A 21,987-nucleotide genomic window follows, 5' to 3' on the forward strand; every position below is an offset into this window, starting at 1 on the left:
CATGCTGTCTATTAGTTTCTTAAAATGTCAGCACTTTAGCGTAATTTGCACCTCTGTGCTTATTTTATGTTTTTTTTAATGTTTGTAGAAATCCATGTTTCTGAGCCATTTTTCTAACTACAATAATGATCACATTTTGCTGCCAAGAAATAGCATATTTTCTTACCTAAATAGAAAATTGACTTCATTTTATAAAATAATGGTATAATGTAAAATGTATCTACACAAATAATTGTTTATTATGTCATGTATTTAAATATGACCAAAAATGCAATAATGATACTGCGTTTGTCAAACAAATTTCTAATACTTTCAACGCTTGTTTTTTCGTATTCCAAGCTTTTCTTGTAATATTCATCAAATGTTGTATACAGACAGCATGAAAACATAAACTCCATTGCATGTAAGTAGCATGTGACGACACCTGCAGTGGTCTGTGCTTTGTGTTAGTGCTTAATTTACGTTAATTGTGCTCTTTTTATTATTGTTATTCTAATGTGTTTATTTGTAGACTGTAAGCTTAAATGGTTTTAATTTATTATGTTTTGTTGATTTTCTTAATGTAGTTAAAATTATTGTGGCTATATATTTTCTTATTTTAATGATTTGCATTATTTACAAATTAAGTTCAATTTTAATTGCAATTAATTGTTTTCAGTTGATTTATTTATATTATGCAGTATTATTTGCTTGACATTCAACAAGTCTAATGTTACACCTTACAGATATTGCTATAGAAAGGGTACATCACTCAAATGTTATTTAATGAAATCTAATATTATTACACATACAACATTTGTATGATGTTTCAATGTTATTATTGTTTCTATCACATTTATCTTCATAAATACATCTTTGCATAGGCAATACATGTAATACATATTTATGCACAATTTTCTGTTGTACCCTTAAAATAAAATAAAAAAAGAACTGTTTTACAAATTATAATAAAATATTGGACATAAATGACCTATGTGGGAAATAGTAAAAGAAAAAAAAATTGTACACAGTTAATAACAGTTCAAATAAAAACACACTAAAAACTAAAGTAATGTAAGGTAACATTGTGACTTTGAGGTATGTCTTATGGTATATGCACTTTTTATTGCTGAACATCAGTGTCTGTGACATTGCAGAGACCATCTGCTCCTGCAAGAGTAGTAAGTGGTTTTGTACATTTTGATTCCTGAGTGTTTTGCATCATCAGATATCTCTTGCATTGCACATATGAACTTCCCCTAATCTTTCTGACATGCTATTTTGTTAAAGTGCAATTATGACATTGTTTGGCATGCCTTTGCAGTATGCCAGGGCTCTGTGATGCAGTAACATGTCAACTGTATGTAATATCTGCTAGTGGTCATGCTAAAATGATCTGTTTTCTTGAAATTGTTCAAAGTTTAATACATCCCTGCTGTTTGTTTGTTGAGACCTCCCTGCTGCTTGTTTGTTGAGACCTTCTGCTGTTAGTTTGTTCAGAACTCACCAGTCATGTCAGGATGTTTGGCTAGTATTGATAGCCTGATGGGATCAAGTTTTTAACCAGGTTTTCCGAAGGAAAAAACTGGTTATTAGATTGGCGAATGTCGGCTTGTCCAGGCCATAACTTTGTCGTTCATTGAGAGATTTTAAAATCATTCGGCATATTTGTTCACCATCATTAGACGGTGTGTTGCGCGGAAGAATTATGTCGATATCTCCAAGGTCAAGGTCACAATTTGAGTTCAAAGGTCAAAAATGGCTATAAATGAGCTTGTCCGGGCCATAACATTGTCGTTCATTGTCAGATTTTAAAATCATTTGGCACATTTGTTCACCATCATTAGACGGTGTGTCGCGCGCAAGAATTACGTTGATATTTCCAAGGTCAAGGTCACACATTGAGTTCAAAGGTCAAAAAATGGCCATAAATCAGCTTGTTCAGGCCATATCTATGTCATTCATTGTGAGATTTTAAAATCATTTGGCACATTTGTTCACCATCATGTGACGGTGTGGCATGAAAGAATTACGTCAATAATTCCAAGGTCAAGGTCACCACAACTAAAAATATATTTATTTTGATACAAATGGGGTTAAATATAAACAATTATCAGATAAAGGGAGACAACTTAAACTGAACTGATTAAAAAAATCAGTTCAGTTTTAGTTGTCTCCTTTTATCTGACTTTTTTTCACATTGAAAACCAGGTTTTGTGACAATTTTGTCCCTTGTCTAAAGATGAAGCACGTTTATTTGTTACCTTTGTCCAGACTCTGTGTTTTGTCTCGTATTCGAAAGTCTGCAACAGTTTCACAGTCTATCTGCGGTAGGTATTTTTGTTAAGCTTGTTACATGGGCTTTTGAGTGTCCTTTTTTGTTGCATTTTCATTTAAATTTATTTATTGCTTTACAGTTTGTTCAATGAAATACACTAGGTTAAAAGGAAAAACATTAGAACTTACTGATATGTCATCATTGCATCGTGACATCATTTTTCTTTGTTTTACATAGCTTCTGTTTTCAGTGTTCATGTTAATGATGTACATTGTCATGTTATTGTCTATGACATAACTTTTGGTTTATGTTATAGTACTTAAACTGTATGCATGTCAATGTGTATGTCGATGGTGCCAAATGGCTTTGCAGATGCAAGGAAATGTTTATCAAATTCATGACATTTATATGTCTGACTGTGGCATGACAGATGTGACATATGATATCAGTATGAATGCCACTATCACTATGACTATCTGCTTCATCACAGGGTTTTTTGGAGTTGCTTTGCTATGGTATTTACCAGGCTTGAAGCAATGCATCTAAATAATATGTTATTTCATGTATTCAATTATAATGCAACATAGTTGCTGGTCAACTAAATTTCATTTATTCAATTATAATGCAACATAGTTGCTGGTCAACTAAATATTTTGCTAAAATAAAAGTCAGTAATGTGTTGTATTGTCATTTTATGTCTTGATTGACATAAAACAAAAACATTTCACATAACTTATTTCTCACAAAATTGGCATTAGTGTAGGACTTCAAAATAAACACACAAGGAATGAAATGGATCTGCTGGGAGGTGTCCATTATGTAGCCATTTGGCAAATCCAGTTTTAGTCCAATCATCAGGTTTTCATTGTCAAAATACATTACCACGACTTCATTTTATGTTTATCAAATTTTTCTGGCAATTTTCGCCACTTTGTTTTCAAGAATTTTGTTGCATAGTCGGTGGAACACACTAATGTACATAAGTCCACTTCAGTTTTCATTGTGATTTATTTGTGTTGATTTATCTTTAACACAAACACTTTTCCAATGTTCGTAAAATATTCTGAACAACAAGATAAATGTGATAGCCGAACGGCCCTGCCAACAACAAGTAGCTTTGACCTATGTTCTCATTTGTCGAACGCATACTTATTTACCTACTGAAGTGAATATATTAAAATACATTGAACCACTCAATGGTGATTTGTACAATTTCGACAGGAGTATGTGCAAAATCATGTGTCTAAAGATAACTACATACTATGATGTATGTAACAGGCGTATACGGATGTGAGCCTGTCATTTACATGAGATTATACAACAATTAATCGGCTGCATGTGCTTACCTAATACATGACTTAGTGAAACAAGCAATGGGCAATAATCTGGAACATTCTCTTCATCTTGTTTGATGACATTATATAATGTCTATTTGTTTATCCATGTAAGTAGACACAGTATTTAACTTGATGCAAAACAATTATAAAATAATACTATCCTTACAAATCTATCTTAAGCACTATGTGACAATTTTTTTGGGGGAAAATTATGAGATAAAATACCAGGTAAGTGTAGAATACGGGAAAGTTTATTGATTGGCAACAATACACACATACCACTCACCAAGTCTTCTCACCTGATTGCTCAGGTGAGGTTTTAGGATTGGTCTTTGTTTGCTGTCCGTTCGTCCACATTGGTTTGTAAACACTCTAGCATTCACATTTCTCAAGCATTCTTTATCAAAGTTACTTAAAAATCTCAGTCAAGTTTAATGATGAGCAAAATCACATAATTAATGCCATAATTATTGCCCTTAGATTGTCCAAATTTCATTATATTATACAAAATCCTTGTAAGCAAAGTTTGATGTTTGGTAAGGGGGGTCAACTCAAAATATAGGTCACCATTTAAAATCTTACAAAAACAAAAACACTCCCTATGCTAGAGTTTTGGTTCAATAATGATGAAACTTGACCAGGATGTTTGTCTGGTCTATATCTAGGTCAAGTTTGACATTAGGTAAAGATTGAATGAACCGACTCCTCTCAGGTGAGCGAACTAGGGCCATCTTAGCCCTCTTGTAATATTTCTGATTGTAATTAGGCCATTTTCATAATACCTGAATTGAGATGCTTGTGTGATATTTAAGTCTTCAGTCATTTCTAGATAGACAACATATTAATACATTTTAATTGCATAAATTTACAACTAAAATCAATCGAAACCATGAAACCATTATGACACCTCATTAGAACACTGCTGCTGTGTTTATATTTTGCCTAACATCATCATAATTATCTGTTATTGAAGTGCTATAATTGCATGGTTTGTCTATGCCTTTGCAGTATGCCAGGGCTCTGTGACACAGTAACGTGTCAATTACTGGTTAACCTGTATGTGCAGAGAAGCATATACAAGCATCTTGGCATGTGTGTCTTCTTAGGCATTCTTTGTATATTTTGTTTGCGTAGTATCATCATGTAAAAGTGTATAATTTAAGTGCTATAACTTGTAATGTTTATATCTTACAGTCTTCGAAATTAGCACACGCCCGATCGCCCGTGGCGAGTAAAATTACTGCCGGGCACATACAAAAATTCACGTTTGTGGCCCGCCGGGCATGTAAATTATTGAAGCCAATTGACAGTTTATAAAAAAAAAATCGTAAGCGGTTCTTGATATTTGCAGGTCTATTTTTCAATTTTGCGAACAAACACCTTGCCGTAAGTTGTAAAACAATGAAATTCGATTGGTTTAACAACACGCACCTGCTTGCACACGTCATCGTTATTGTTTTTGACCGATGCAGTTCGGTCACATTCGGTTCTTATCGACGGTTTCTCTAGACATTAATCAAGAAGATGCTTTTTGAATCGATCATTTCAATCAAGTAATACGCTTCCGTTTTTGTCAATGTAAACAAATGTCATTGTCGACATAGAGGCAGTATCTTAGGTATGTTGATGGGGCTAAGCCCGATAAAGCACTTCCAAAATAGAAAATTGACAATGATTTAGAGAAAAAGGAAGCCAAGAAATGGTACGAGGACACCAGAGAACGCTCTTTTCAAGAGCACTGGTGTAACGATCGACCGTCTTAATTCTAGTGATTGATTAGATGTAATTGTATTCACTACTATTGAAACAAATGTTCTGCTTTACTATGTGTAGCATGTAATTGTTAAAATGTTGTGATTTGTTATAATTTTGGTTAAAAAAGTTTGGGCATGTAAAAATTCTTAAGTAGCTGGCCCGACTGGCATGTAACTTTTCAAAGCTAATTTCGAAGACTGATCTTATTTCATCTTTAGTTACTGTGCGTAAGTTTATTGAATTATTATTTTCTATATCTGTTGCTTTTATTCTTAAGTTGATTAATTTCACTTTGTACTGTGTATATAATTAAAAAGTTTATTTCAGCAAAATGGTATGCTAGTTATTTTATATCTCATACCTTATTTTATTCGGCGTTAGCTGTATACGCCAGCTTTTCACCTTAGCCTGACCTTTGTTAGCGTCCAATAGAATTCATATAAAACTTCCCGCGGCCAAGTACAGATGAATACACTTCATTGACTGTATTGGCTGATTTGATAATACCACTAGAACATTGGAAACATGTCCGCGTCTTTGTAACACTGTTTTACTGCGTGTTCAGCATGAAACAGTTTTATCTCTAATAAAAAGGCTTAATAGATAGAACAGTTTTATACTCAATCTCGACATCAATACAGTTTGTGCGTGCACCTTTTATTTTCAGAGGATTTTCAACGCGAGAACGTTGTGTACTTAAACGCCATGTTCTCATATTTAGTACTGACTTCCATATTCCTGTCAACATGTTATATGTAAAAGTATAAAGAGCAGTGGAAGCGATGCCTCACTTTAATGTATTGCATTTCAACCCGCGAGGTATAAGGGGTCAGTTCGCGGTTTGAATGTCAGAGTTTATATACAGGTCAGACCTTATGTGCTGTTTGGAGTTCGCGGTCAGTAACATAATAGTTATATAATAAAAACGCTATAGCGTGAACTAGGTGAACTGGAATTTTCTTTACCACCAGAAAGATGTGTAATGAAGATATCCAGCGATATTATTTTATGGCATGTCAATAATAGATTCTTAATGTGTTTTTAACAATACCATGATAAATATTATTTTTAATTAATTAACAAGAATTATTCCATCATATTTACTAATGTATTATTGCAGCATATTGACTAATGTATTAAGTATGAGCGCGATGATTCTCGATACTGTTAATAATCGAATCAAATACACGTAGCAATGCCCGATAAACCACTCAAACAGGTTTGTTCGAAGAACGCGCGTATACATATTTAAAATATGTACGGAGACTTCGCGTGTGGCCGGTTGACTTTGGTTTTCTGTTTTGTATCTATAGGTTTATGACCAGCAATATGTAATAATGTAAAATAAGCCGCGAAAACTCCGCGTAACATCCCGTACTGCGTTTGATGCAGCTAAAAACTGCACAGAAAAAGATATAAGCTATCCTTGATCTCATTCATTTAAATCTTTACCTTCCATAAACTCCAACCACAATCAACGCCGTATATCTTTTTTAAAGATATTTTCTTGTTTTTATAATATGATTATTTAGTTATCAATTTGTCCTATTGCCACGATTGGGTCAACTTTGCAAAGACGTAATAACAATTCAAAGAATAATTATTAATAAGACTACAAAACTTACAACATATTTTTTCTGTACCTGTGTTTGCTCTTAGGTCACATGAAATATTAAAGGAAAAGAAAGTAATATAAATGCAGAATTATCTCCGGGACTTTTTAAACGGTTTTCAACTGTCACACACTCCATTTTGCTCACAATTTGTGTATCTCACATGGTTAATAAAAAGTTGTGATCAATGTGATAAGTAATTTTTCGACAAAACTTTAGAAAAGCGAGAGTCTATTTGATTTGGAAAATCGGGTGACAAAATGTGTAGGAGGTGTTTCTTTATGATCCTGGTAACATGATTTATACCAGACAAACCCTAGCACATGGTGCATTTAGCTATGGTAAAATCCTGAAAAATGGCCTTTATATGAAAGCATCATAAAATCTTTGTATTTTGGATGATATCCTAAAATCCTGGAATGTTCAAAATTTGTCATATTAAGTGATTATAAGTTATAACATTCATTAACAACGAAACATTAATTAATTAATAACGAAATTGTGATCATACATGAAGACAGATGTTTATTACAAGATTGTTTAATCAGATTGAAAGGGTGCAAATCGTTTTTGGTATAAAGCACGTGGTACCTATACATAGACTGTTACCCGTTTATTTATAGTTACTTCAAAGTGTGACAAAAGCTGAAAGAACAATTTCACTGTCTTTTTACTTTTGTCTTAATTTGTATGCATGTTATTATAGAAAATGATTATTGCCCTGGACAAAATTGAGGAATAATCGTGGATTTTTTGGTTTCACTAGTTCAAGTATGTAATTACACATATTTCAGGCTCTTCAAGAGTCTTGTAGTCCGGCACCCTGTGTTGTCATATATTTCTGGTCTTTTTAACCTGGTTTCCCAGTGTTGTCATATGAGCTTTTTTTTTTGAAAACTAGGCTTAATGAATGTATGAAAAGCTTCATCCCAGATCAGCCTGTGCAGTCCGCACAAGCTAATCAGGGACAACACTTTCAGATTAAACAGGATCTTCATGAAGAAGTGGCTTCCTATTTAAACAAGAAGAAAGTGTTGTTCCTGATTAGCCTGTGTGGACTGCACCGTCTAATTTGGGACAAAACTTTACATGCATATATTAAGCCCAGTTTTCCCAGAGCACCGATTATATGTTGAGACATATTTCTGGCTCTTGTAGGCTGGTTCCCCAGTGCTGTCATTTATGTTGAGACCTTTATCTGAACTTTATAGCCTGGTTCCCCAGTGCTGTCATATATGTTGAGACCTTTATCTGAACTGTGTAGCCTGGTTCCTCAGTGCTGTCATATGTTGAGACCTTTATCTGAACTGTGTAGCCTGGTTCCCCAGTGCTGTCATATGTTGAGACATAATTCCTGCTCTTGTAGCCTGCTCCCCCTGTTACGGAAGATGACAAGGTTCAAGGAGAGGAGCTGAAGGAAAGTTTCAAGAGGATCGCAGGAGAGGACCTAGAGGTTGACGCGTATGAACTCCGTGACATCCTCAACTCTGTGTTCACTAAAGGTAGGAAGGCTTTGTTTGTGTATGGGGGTGTAATATGAGCCTTGTTCTAGGAAAACTGGGCCTAATGCATGTGCGATAAATGTCATCCCAGATTCCCTGTGCATCCCAGATTCCCTGTGCAGACTGCACAGACTAATCAGGGATGAAACTTTACCCTTTTACTGAATTTTTATGTCCCCCACCACTATAGTGGTCTGTCTGTTGGTCTGTCTGTCTGTCTGTTTGGTCAAACTTTAACATTTGCAATAACTTTTGCAATATTGAAGATACCAACTAGATATTTGGCATGCATGTGTATCTCATGGAACTGCACATTTTGAGTGGTGAAAGGTCAAGGTCAAGGTCATTCTTCAAGGTCAAAGGTCAAATATATGGGTCAAAATCGCTCATTTAATGTCACTTTTGCAATATTGAAGCTAGCAACTTGATATTTGACATGCATGTGTATGTCATGGAGCTGCACAGTTTGAGTGGTGAAAGGTCAAGGTCAAGGTCATCCTTCAAGGTCAAAGGTCATATATATATGGAGACATAGTGTTTCACAAACACATCGCTTGTTCTTATAAAGGAGGTCTCTTTTAAATACAAATCCAGAATAGGCGGAATGTGTTGTCTCTGATTAGCCTGTGCAGTCTGCACACGATTAAGCACAGTTAATGAGCCTCTTTATGGGAAAAAATAAGAAATGCATGTGCATAAAGGGTCGTCCCAAATTAGCTAGTGCAATCTGCACAGTCTTATCAGGGATGACACCACGTACACAGAATTTCTGTTATGAAGAGACCTTTAAAAGAAAAATTCCATAAAAGCAGAAAGTGTTGTCCCTGATAAGCCTGCGCAGACTGCACAGGCAAATCTTGGATGACACTGTACAGACATGTATTGGGCCCAGGTTCCCCAGAACAATGCTCACGTTTTACCAAGGAAACAGACTTGAGCATGTCTCGGTATAAAGCCTTTGGCTTTTCAATTAAGCTCAAATAATGAGGTTTTAATTAATGAAGATCTGAGGCATCTCCATTGTCATTAGAGGTAAAATAAAAAGGTCAAAATGCTTAATATTGTTTAGATTACTTCATATTTCAAAATAAAGATCATACATGGATAGTGAAAGTATAGTTCTGTTATAACTTGGACTTGAGTAAGATAGTGCACAGTGAGACTATCATTTACCTACGTGGATTTGATTGACAATTTTTGCTGTCATGTAAATTCCTAGGTCTTAAATTTATTGTTCTGTATTATACAAAGAAAAGGTCACTTGACCAAAATAAAGACGAACGTTCCATGTTGTGTAAAAAATGTTTAATATTATTAACAGAGTGCATCAGTTAACAGTTTGAATTTGTTTTGTATTTGTGTGCAAGTTAAATGTGCATTTCCAGTGTTTGAATGCGTTGCCCCATGTTTCCAAAAACATATCTGCAATCATTACTGTAAAAAAGTTGTGCATAACATTTTACTAGAACTTTAATAATAGTTTAGAATTATCAACATAACTTGAAATTTTACTTAACACTTGTCAGTTGTATATGACGCTGATGTCACTGAAATGTTCATTAGAAAGTCAATATAACAATTTATTGTTAATTACTATTGTTTTACTTTGTTTAGCAAAGGGTAAGCATACTAATATCTATAAACAGGTCATTGACTTACATCACATGTCATTGATTAATCTACAAACTCTTTCTTTTCACACAATATCTAGATATATATATATATAGCTACTAACATCTCTCATCTATGTAATAGGTTAACATTTCTCATCTATATAATAGGTAGAGTTTGATGAGGCCATACAAATAATTGTTTTTTATCCCCCGCCAGAGGCGGAGGGATATTGTTTTGGCGTTGTCCATCCGTCCGTCCGTCTTCCCGTCCGTCCGTCTGTCCGGCACTTTTGTGTCCGGAGCCATATCTTGGAAGTGCTTTGGCGGATTTCATTGAAACTTGTTATGAGTATATTTATGGATAAGAGGATGATGCCTGCCAAATGGCATTGTAAACCATCTGTTAATAATGGAGTTATGGCCCTTTTATCTTGAAAAAATGCTTTTTTTGTGTCAGGAGGCATATCTTGGAAGTGCTTTGGGGGATTTCATTGAAACTTGGTATAAGTATATATATGGATAAGAGAATGATGCACGCCAAATGGCATTGTACGCCATCGGATAATAACGGAGTTATGGCCCTTTGTATCTTGAAAAAATGCTTTTTTGAGTGTCAAATATAACACTTTTGTGTCCAGAAGCATATTGGCGGGGATTTCAATTCAATGAATTTGCTTGTTTCCATTAACATTTCAACTTTTGTTTCTTTTTGCAAGTTATTTCCCTCTTATAGGCTGTTAAATGTCAGAAATATTCAAAATGTATTTGTGTACATGTTAAAGTGAAGTTTGCTAATATTAAGTTAATTATGAAAATATGAAGGGCCCCCCTCTGAGAAAAACTGTCCTGGGGATAGAAAAATGCATATGCGTTAAATGTCGTCCCAGATTAGCCTGTACAGTCTGACACTTTCTACCTAGCCTGGAGTTTTGTTTACAAGAGATGGACTTCACAGGCTAATCTGGGATGACCACTTTAAGCACATGCATTAAGCATAGTAATCCCAGAGTCAGGCTCAAATTATGTTTAAAAGTGAATGGTCAGCAGCCAACATGGTTCAGTGGAAGCAAACAATCTTTCTTTGACACTGTAGAATAAAAATCTCTGATTTCTGAAGTGTTGTTTCAGGGTTCCCAATGGCCCCAAAAAGTTGTCACCACTGAATTTGCCACTTTAAAAAAGTTATTGCCATTTGTGTTTGCATCATTGTAAATTTAAGCAAGCGGAAAACTGATGCTGTGACCTCATAGATAATCTTTCAGTAGTGCATTCTCATTGCAGCAATAATAGGCATGTTTGCACTGACCTAATCTGCTCCTGTAAGTGGCATCCCTAAACATCTACTCAGAATCAAAGTGAAAATAGCTATGTGCAAACAGCATAAAACCATAACAGCCTGCGAGTAACTCGCAGTCTGTTCAGGTTTTATGCTGTTTGCTGCTCATCAGTATCTAAGGGTTGGAAATAAAGCCTTTAATTTAAAACTTGAATCTATAAAGAAAAGTCTTCAATTAGATTTAACTTTCTAAGGGACAACAAATGCTTCAAAATACGTATCTAAGTGGTAAATGGTTAAACAGGCTGATCAACAGAAAAGATGTTGTCTGTTAGTAAATAGTACCCATACAAAACATTTTCTCTTGAAAATTCTCCTTTGCTTGGATTTTGTCACCAGTGGTGACAATTGCAATCAACAGTGGGAACCCTGGGTTTGAGCTAAATATTTCTACTAACATTAACATGGTGATAGTCTTCCGAAATATGCAGTTATTTAAGTGAGCGATCAATAACTTAATAGCAACGTTTGACAAGTTTATTTGATATTTGATAAGTTTGAACAAGAAAAATTTGATAATTCCATTTACAATCGGAAAAGCTGGTCAATTTATATTGACCGATATATATGCTTAATATGTCATATATATTGTTTCCATGGAAACAAAGTATTTTGCTGCACTTTAAAATGCTGAACTTACTATTCTCTTTGCTTGTTTTAAATTTTAAAATGACTGAAACTATGAAAATAGTTGTCAGCATGTTATGCTTCTATATTGATGAGACTTATTGAGTACATGTATAAAAACATGAGAACCCTTATAATCCATCTGCTCTTAGTGTATTTCTGTCATGTATTCAAGGATACTAGTATGACATCAATCGTTTAGTACTGCTTTTGCCCATAAATCAGGTTACCGTCAAGGTGAGTAGCTTGTAAGGAGGCATACATATAATGTATAGACATGATATCATAGTCTGAATGACGTGCATAGACTCGTATATAGTACAACTGTAGGTGAGTAGCTGAATACATTAAGTGCGAAAGTTATGGTGGACTAATGAAATTGCAACATATTTTTTTGCCCCCCGATCAAAAGATTGGGGGCATATTGTTTTTGGCCTGTTTGTCTGTCTGTCTGTCTGTCTGTCTGTCTGTCTCTCATTCATTGCGTGTGTTCCAAAACTTTAACCTTTGTTAAAGTTTTGCAATAACTTTTGCATTATTAAACATAAAAACTTAATATTTGGCATGCATGTGTATCTCATGGAGCTGCACATTTTGAGTGGTGAAAGGTCAAGGTCATCCTTCAAGGTCAAAGGTCAAATATATGTCTTCAAAGCAGCGCAATAGGGGGCATTGTGTTTCTGACAAACACATCTCTTGTTTTGATCTTAATATGCTTAGGTCATAAGTTTTCTAAAATTATATTTGTGTTACATTAACCAGCACCATGCAAAACTTTTGTATGTAATTAACAAGCATTTAAAAGGAACACTTACGAGTAGTGCTCTGGGAAAATGGGACTTTAAACATGTGTGTTAAGTGTCGTCCCAGATAAGCCTGGACAGTTCACGCAGGCTAATCAGGAATGACACTTTTCGCATATATGGACTTTTTTATTTAATCGAAGTCTCTTCTTAACAAAAATCCAGTCTATGCAGAAAGTGTTTTCCCTGATTAGCTTACATGCTGACTGCAACATTTTGGACTCACTTTACACACAGGTATAAAGCTCCATTTTACTTCACCTTGGCTAATTTATAAAATGAGAACGTTTTTTTTTCCAAAAAAAAAAACACTGATATTTTTTTTTAATGAATACACTGATAGTTTTTAATGAATACACTGATAGTTTTCTTATAAATAGACAGTTCAGATTGAATCTTCTAAGCCATATAAAGATTTATCTGCATTTAATAGAAATCCTCATTTTTTAAAATAAATTTAAAATATGAAATCAAATACTTTGCCATATAAAATATTTTTGATTTTTTGCAATTGATAATTCTTCTTTTATTAATTTTTATTGTCATATATAAAATATCATTGTAAAATGTTCTGTATTATTAAAAATATTATAAGCATTATATTGAATTGTATGAGTCATTTATCATAGTTTTTAGCTCACCTTAGCACGAAGCTAGATAAGCTTTTGTGATCACTATATGTCCGGCGTCATGGAGTTTGTTGTGTGCGTCATCAACTGTTATCTTATTTACACACTTGAGGTAACATTTTGATGACCCCACGGATTGAAAGGCAGTAGGCATTACACATGTCCATCAGTGTATTCATCAGTACGTGCTAAAGCTAGTGTTTTCACCTCTTCAACTAGAGATGGATTTTGCTCACACTTTCACAGATGTTTGACCTTGATTTGATGCTTGTAAACGATTGAATTTAGGCTGCATTAAGTTTTTGCAGAATTATGGCCCTTTGTTTTTCCACTATGAAATATTTAGTCCCATCTGTGTTTTCAACTATTCCTAACTATGTATCCCATCGTGCTTTAACTTACAAGGCTTAATGATGTTGACCTAAATTTGTCAATGATCTGTAAGAAGGACTTTTGGCTGCAACCAGTTTTGGCAAATGTATGTCCCTTTGTCTTTTTGTCCTCTGTAGAATATAAAGTGGATTCCTCTGTGTCCAAATTTGTGTGTTGACATCATCTCTGCCTGTGATATATTTCAAGTTCATCCAATATTGATAAAATCAGGTTAGAATGTTTATATCAGCCAAGTTCAATTTTATGTCACGTGTGTCCAAAGACTTGGGGAAAACTGAGAATTCTGAGAAAACTGAGAGAACCTCGTTACCTATCTAGACGCCATGATTATGACTCAATTTTGGTGAAACTTTATCATAATGTTTTTGTTTTACAATATCTAATCCAAGTTTGAATCTGGGTCATGTGTGTCAAAAAAGTAGATCTCCAGGTTGAATCTTGAAAAACAAATTACTGCTCCAGATTATGACTCCATCCAGATGAAACACAGTTAGAATATTTATCATGACAATATCAAGGTTTTGTTTGAATCCAGGTCACCGAATCAAGTCTTTACTAATGGTTGTACCTTGAACTCAGGCGAGCGCTTCATGGCCATCATCGCCCTCTTGTTACTGAATGTGTTTTATAAAAATTATTGAACTGAAGTAAAATTCAAAATGGTTATTGTACACAAGTAATATGGACTAATCTTTTTTGCATGAAGCCGGTGTTGTTGGTAAGAAATATCAAATATCGTACACCCAATATTATGTTGTTTAATTATGATATTATTGTGGTACAAATGTGTGTATTTGTAGATATTTAGACCGTTTAACCCCATTTAAATGGAAATTGCTTTGCTAATATCTTATTTTGCTAATAATATTTATAAAATCAATTTAAAATAATCTATTTATTTTCACTAGATTATTAAGTTTTTTTGTGATTTTTATACGCCCGTCTATGACGGGACGTATTATGGTATACCCCGCGTCCGTCTGTCCGTCTGTTAATGTCGTACGCTACGTCAAATATCCTTTGACAGATTTTCTTCAAATTTTAACACAATCTTAATATTGATAAACCCTGATCCCCTTTCGTTTTTGACGGAATTCTGAATTGTCGTTCCAGAGTTATGGGACTTTGTTCGTCAAAATTTCGTGATTTCATTGAATGTCCTACTGTAGCTCAAATATCCTTCGATGGATTTTTTTCAAATTTCAACACAATCTTAATATTGATAAACCCTGATCCCCTTTCGTTTTTGACGGAATTCTGAATTGTCGTTCCAGAGTTATGGGACTTTGTTCGTCAAAATTTCGTGATTTCATTGAATGTCCTACTGTAGCTCAAATATCCTTCGATGGATTTTTTTCAAATTTCAACACAATCTTAATATTGATAAACCCTGATCCCCTTTCGTTTTTGACGGAATTCTGAATTGTTGTTCCAGAGTTATGGGACTTTGTTCGTCAAAATTTCGTGATTTCATTGAATGTCCTACTGTAGCTCAAATATCCTTCGATGGATTTTTTTCAAATTTCAACACAATCTTAATATTGATAAACCCTGATCCCCTTTCGTTTTTGACGGAATTCTGAATTGTCGTTCCAGAGTTATGGGACTTTGTTCGTCAAAATTTCGTTATTTCATTGAATGTCCTACCGTAGCTCAAATATCCTTCGATGGATTTTTTTCAAATTTCAACACAATCTTAATATTGATAAAACCTGATCCCCTTTCGTTTTTGACGGAATTCTGAATTGTTGTTCCATAGTTATGGGACTTTGTTGAATGTCAAGGAGACGGCGCTCCATGCTCATGTTCTTATAAAATAAACCATGTATTCAAATACAAATAAACTGAAGTAAAAAAATGATTCAAAGGGTTATTTATTACCTTACTACTTCATTGGCGAACGACGGGCGTATCATGCGCTCATGGCGCAGCTCTTTTTCACTCTATAAATTGAGTTTTGTTGAGGTGTTGCACTGACACGTTTGTTAAGGTAACTTACTTGCAGACCTAGGTTGGAATTGCACAATTCAATGTAAATTAATAAGTGAAATGTTGAAAAGCTTATTTCATGGTTCATGTATTGCTATATATTTTTTTCCAAATATATTCTAGCAAAAATAAATAAATGCAATTTAAATCAAAGGGAAACCATTGCTTTAATGCCAAGTGTCATTGGCATATAGGATATGAATCCAGACTAAGAAATTGATCTTGTAAAGGTCTTAAATCTTTGGCCTTAATTTTGAGATGGACAATTGTTAGTTATTTTACTAAAAAATAACAAATAAAACAAGAGTACAAATGAGATCTATTTTTCAGGGTATTTGTCTGTCCAAGTACCATCTCTGCAAGCAGGTGTTTGCAATTTGGAATATTTTTATTAATTATGTGGGCTCAATTTAGCCCTGTTAAAATACATTTATATGTAATACATGTAATACATTAATTACATATTATGTACTAACTTTTATAAATAATAGAATTTTTTTTAAGTTTCATATATAAGTATAAACACAGTTTTTCAGGCTTACTTATGATTGCTTATAACATTATAATATTATATTATGATACAGAAATTATATTGCCAGGTACAATATATCTATACATATTTATTAACGTAAAAATACATTTATATGAAATAAATATAAAATTGGCAAATTTAACATACAATTGTTTTTACAATACATACAACTTAACCATAATATGTTTAAAGACTCATATTGTATTCATAGAAATATATTCACAATGGCACCATTGACTGCATGGTAGATAGAGCTATTTATTTTGTTGGTGCTTTGCTTTGAGGATGAAAATGTAGAGTAATTAGTTATGTAAATGTTTCACTTGACACTTGTTTCCCCATTTTGAACAGTAATAGGACTTTGTTATACAGAAAACTTATTTTGTTCAATGTTTATTTGGAATAGTTTTTTATCATTTTGCGCTCATGTTTTTTTTAATGGAGACATTCTTTAGCTTCTGTTATAATTGTTTACATTTGTAAAGCTTAGCTTCTTTGCTATTTTGTAGTAGCAACATTTATCTGTAAATGCAACACAACATTGGTTGATTTGTTTCCAAAAGTTATCATGTATAGATGTTAAAATGTTGAAATCAGCAAATATTATGAAAGTACTCACTATCAATTTAAATGTATAATTTATAGAATTTCAGTAATTCCTTATACAGCTTCCAATTAATGTAATTATATAAAAGCAAAATATGGCTAAATATGCATGTTTACAAGTTCGGCATTTTTGTGGTACTGTGATTGTAATTGTTTTGATGACATGGTAATTGTTAGAGTTGGACCTTGAATGCTGCCTGTTAATAATTTATAAGTACCTTGAAATTAAGTAACAATCTTTCTCATTTTTTGGTGTGTGTTGATATGCATTTTGAATGTTCAGCCGCTTCAACATGATATATGTTTCCATTACAGAGTTCAAGTTCGATGGATTCTCGCTGGATGTTTGCCGCAGTATGGTTGCTATGCACGACGTATCCTTAGTGTTCTCCATTAAAATTAATTATTCAAAATAGTTGCATTAAAACTACTTTTAAAATGTACGAGTACCAAAAAATTGAAATTATAAAAAAAACTTTATTTGGTCAAGTTTTAAGAACTTTATTTGTTCAAGTTTTATGGTGAAAAATATGGTTATATTGCTAAAAGCATATGTATCCTAAATTCTTAAAATTTTTATTTGTTTGTTTTTAAGTATTTAATTATATGAATTAAATAAACAACAACTGTTAATTATGAACATAACAAACTAATATTTGTGAGCTTCAATTAATTTGACTTTTGTCTCCAGGGTATAGCAAGGATGAAAAACCACTGAATGAAACTTTGTTGTTAACTTTAACATTCATTGCAACAGTTCTATTTAGGTCAAAAAGGGCTCACTTACTTATTTGTGTTGAATATTATGGACAATTGAGTCAAACAAGTTAAAGAATTTCAATCTAAACAGAACAATGTAAATAATTAGCTAGAAAATTGTGTCCTTGACCCAGCTGTCAGGGTGACCTCTCTGGTAAACTGGGCTTTGAGGAGTTCAAGGTGCTATGGCAGGACCTCAGGAAGTGGAAGGTAATGTTGTATATGAGCTGGGCTGTGGGAAAACAGGGCTAAATGCATGTGCGTAAAGTGTCATCCCAGATTAGCCTGGCTAATCAGGGACAGCACAATTGGCTTTTATGGTATACTTGATAATAGGAAGTCTTTTGTGAGCAAAAATTAAGTCTATGTGGAAAGTGTCATCAGATTGCACATGCTAATCTTGAACGACACTTTACGCATTAGATTGCACAGGCTAATATTGAACGACAATTTACTCACATGAATTAAGCTCCTTTTCCCCCTGAGTGAGCCTCAAATGTCCTAGGGAAGGTATGGAATGAAGATGATGTCACTTGGATACGCAAGTTAATGAAATGACAGTGGACTTCAAGCAGCGGTTGCACTTGTCCCTTTTTGACTTCTTTACTCCATGTAAAAATTATGCGGAAAACAACTACTATGATCTTATAACAATAAAAAAAGTGATCTTGCAAATCGCAAACCAGGGATTCTTGCTTCACTTAAGTAACTGTGTCCATCATTTGTTTTTCAAATTACTGGTGTTAAAATTTCCAATGTTGATGCACACTGTCAAGAACCAATGGTACATAATTATGTAAGAGCCTGCCGAACAGACCATGTCCTTGTTAAGGGCCTGTTATACATATTAGTTAACCTGTTATACATGTTTAGGGAACTGTTTTACATGTTAATTAACCTGTAATAAGGAACCTGTTATACATAATAAGGAACCTTATTAAGGAACCTGTAAAAGATACGTAAGAACTTGTCAAATGTGTTAAGGGACCTGCTATACATATTAAGGTGTTTCCCTGTTTCAGACTGTGTTCAAGGAGTTTGACAAGGACAACAGTGGGCTGCTGAGCTCATATGAAATGAGAAATGCCTTCCATGCCAGCGGTAAGTAGTGAATATTTGGATTTGTTTAATAACATAGCCACCAGGGTTCATACATGGTCTCTTAATTGGCTTTATAGAAATCTATTTTTAGAGGCTTCTGACTGAATTTCAAAATAAATTCAAGTAAAATGTATGTCTCTTATGGGACCATCCACTTTGTAAACAAAAAGTTTGTTTAAGTATACTGAAAATATAATACCCTGTTGAAAAGTGACAATGGTGTACTTTCAGTATACATGTACTTCAATATCCTTCTGACAAAATTGCATTTGCAGTTTTTTTTTAGCACCAAAACAGTAGCAGTTGTTGTTGAATCTTAGCAATCATTGCCCATTTGTTTTGCTTTTATTATTTGACCAGTTGCCATTTGAAATTAAGACATTGCATATCAGAAACAGACAAGTGTCTGATGGTGTTAATTGACTTCAGTCTTTTCATATGCCAATTCATTTGTTATCAAGGCTTACATTTTTATTCAGTTAGTTTACATTTATATCTTTACTTGTTAGAAGCATTGAAACACTCTGTTCATGCTTGCAGGTTTCCGTCTGAGTAACCGGGCCCTCTCTGCCATCATCCTGAGGTTCAGCAACAAGAAGGGAGAGATCGAGTTTGATGACTTTGTGCTGTGTGCCATCAGGCTCAAGACCATGATTGGTTGGTTACACTCTACTGTTGAAGAGTTCACTTTGTTAATCATGGTCTGATCTCTGAACTCTTAATTAGTCTGTTAGTTATAAGGAGATTAGTTATAGATCACTGTTTTTGTATCACAATAAAAGGTGCATATCTTACATTGTAAAGTGAAATATAATGCTAAATAAAAATTGTCACAATTATCACAAAAATATGTTGTAACATCAATTTAATGATTAAATTATTAAGAATGCAGCATATAGCACTGTCCACGGTTCTTAGTGTCATATGACTGTCCCAAAGTTCCTGTTCCAGCGAAATTTAGTCAGATATTGATGGAATTTAAGATAACTTGCCACCAATATTAACTTTCCTAAGACAACATGATGCCTCCCTACTTCATAGGCCTAGGTCGCACTTAGAGGTGAATTTTCAAATTTTGCAATAAATCTGCTTGAAAATCCCTGTCTCAGCCTTAAATTTGCTGTATACTGATGGATTTTACAATAACCAATGTCAGAAGATGTGTATCCTGTAATATTTGCATTCCTACCTTAAAGGTCAAGGTTACACTAAGTTCAAATTTGGCCATAAAACCACTTCACCAGACTGTTACTTGCCATTAACTACCAAAATAAGGAGACCACATAATGTGTGTATGCAAAGGGTCAGGTAATCCAGACTAGTGTATGAATAGATATCGTTGCAGGAAATTACCATGAACCGTAAAACAAAATTGTGTCGTATGAACCAATCGGCACTAAAACTAAATTTAGATTCATATTGTACATGCATGATATACATGCCAGCGAATTTGACTGTACAGACATTTATGATGTCAGAATTAAATATCTGGCTTATTTCGCATTGTATAAGTTTTTTACACATTTTATATAAATTCATAAAATTAACATTTTGCCATAAAAGGCATTTATTAGACAACAAAAGTGGAATGTGGGGGCATCAGTGCCTTGTTGACACGTCTTGTTTTCTGCTGATATTAGAGATTTAAAATGTTTATTCATAAAACAAATATTAGACATGGACCCACATCATGTTCATAACTTTTAGATTTGCCACATCTTTTAATGCTATGGCTACTCTTTGTCACGATTTTAAATGTACCTTATGTGTTGGCCAGTATAATTCTGGCTAGTGACCAGGTTTAGCCTTTACAAAGTTATGTTGAAGACATATTTTGTTAATCATATATTGTAGGAGCTTTGCACATGTACAATTATTTTGTCTCTCAAAATAATATTTTGCAGACTGATACAATGTTAATTCCAAGTTTCATTGAATGGCAATAACAACCCTACTTGTTTACCTCTCATTTCTTCTTCATTCATGGGCAATACAAACCCACATGTTTTCCCCTCCTGTCAGCTTCATCCTATGGTGAAAACCAACATGTTTTGTCTCATTTCAGCTTCATTCAAGGGCCATGACAACAAAGGTGTGGCTTCCTACGACATTGATAACGTAAGTGAATGATAGTTTCCACCTTTTGGAATTCTAGCCCAAACATCTATCTTACCTAGAATAATGGGTCTTGCTTATGCTTTAGGGTTTTCTTACAGCGGACTGTCAACCGATTCCTTTATTTACATATATTTCCTATATTTTTGATAGAAATCCTATGATTTATAGAGCCTCCCTATATTGCCTATATTATCCGATATTTCTTAAACTTGTCCTCTTATTTTGTCAATTTTGGTCATTTATGCGTCTAAAATTCACCAGTGAACTGCATTTGAAGAACTTTATAATTATTTTTTTTATTGCTTGGCTTGCATCAAACTTAGATAAGTGTATTGTTATAAGCCTGCATGTCTAAGTTGACGATTGATATGAATGTGTTCAGCAAAACTCAGGACAGGAGAAAACATTCACACAAATTTAGGTGGTTAAATTAAAATTAAAGCAACACTTAAAGAGTACATTTTTATGTCGCATTATAATGTCAAAAGTTCAAAAAAATATGTAGGTAAAACTTCCAAATCACTGACCAAGGTTGAAACATCTAGTATTCAACATCCAGTATTTAAGCATCCAGTACTCAAACATCCAGTATTCAAGAATCCAGTATTCAAGCATTCATATTCAAACAAAAGGTTTTCAAATATCCAGTACTCAAGCATCCAGTATTCAAATGTCCAGTATTAAAACATCCAATATTCAAAATATTCTCACATCCAGTTTTTAGCTCGGCTGTTTTCGGAGAAAACCTGAGGTATTGTCATAGCCAGCTCGTCATGTCTTGTCGTGTTGTCCGCCGTCTGCTGGTGTCGTGCTAAAACTTTGACATTTTGCTATAAAATCAAAGTACTTCCACCTACAACTTTGAAACTTCATATGTTGATGCACCTTGACGAGATCTACACGCCACACCCATTTTTAGGGGTCAGTAAGGTCAAAGGTCAAGGTCACTGTGATCTCTAAAAAAATTAATAAATCAATAAATTCTGACAAGCTTTCATTTTTATGTCCCCCACTATA

General features: G+C 33.9%; 1 protein-coding gene across 3 annotated transcripts in view; it reads left to right on the forward strand.

The window, feature by feature from the left end:
- Nucleotides 1–21,987, forward strand: part of LOC127871231 (calpain-A-like) — an 89,546-nt gene that overhangs the window by 64,506 nt on the left and 3,053 nt on the right. Inside the window, exons 13-19 of one of the 3 annotated variants that reach the window (XM_052413975.1) lie at nt 1,137–1,160; nt 8,329–8,464; nt 17,308–17,366; nt 17,893–17,961; nt 18,774–18,852; nt 19,393–19,509; nt 20,918–20,970. In XM_052413975.1, the coding sequence (XP_052269935.1) occupies nt 1,137–1,160; nt 8,329–8,464; nt 17,308–17,366; nt 17,893–17,961; nt 18,774–18,852; nt 19,393–19,509; nt 20,918–20,970 (537 nt within the window). Of the gene's footprint in view, nt 1–1,136; nt 1,161–8,328; nt 8,465–10,078; nt 14,720–17,307; nt 17,367–17,892; nt 17,962–18,773; nt 18,853–19,392; nt 19,510–20,917; nt 20,971–21,987 lie in introns of those variants that run through there. The other 2 variants (XM_052413976.1, XM_052413977.1) reach the window with 2 other exon arrangements.

This window comes from Dreissena polymorpha, chromosome 3 (genome assembly GCF_020536995.1).
Source record: "Dreissena polymorpha isolate Duluth1 chromosome 3, UMN_Dpol_1.0, whole genome shotgun sequence".
Lineage (NCBI taxonomy): Eukaryota > Metazoa > Mollusca > Bivalvia > Myida > Dreissenidae > Dreissena > Dreissena polymorpha.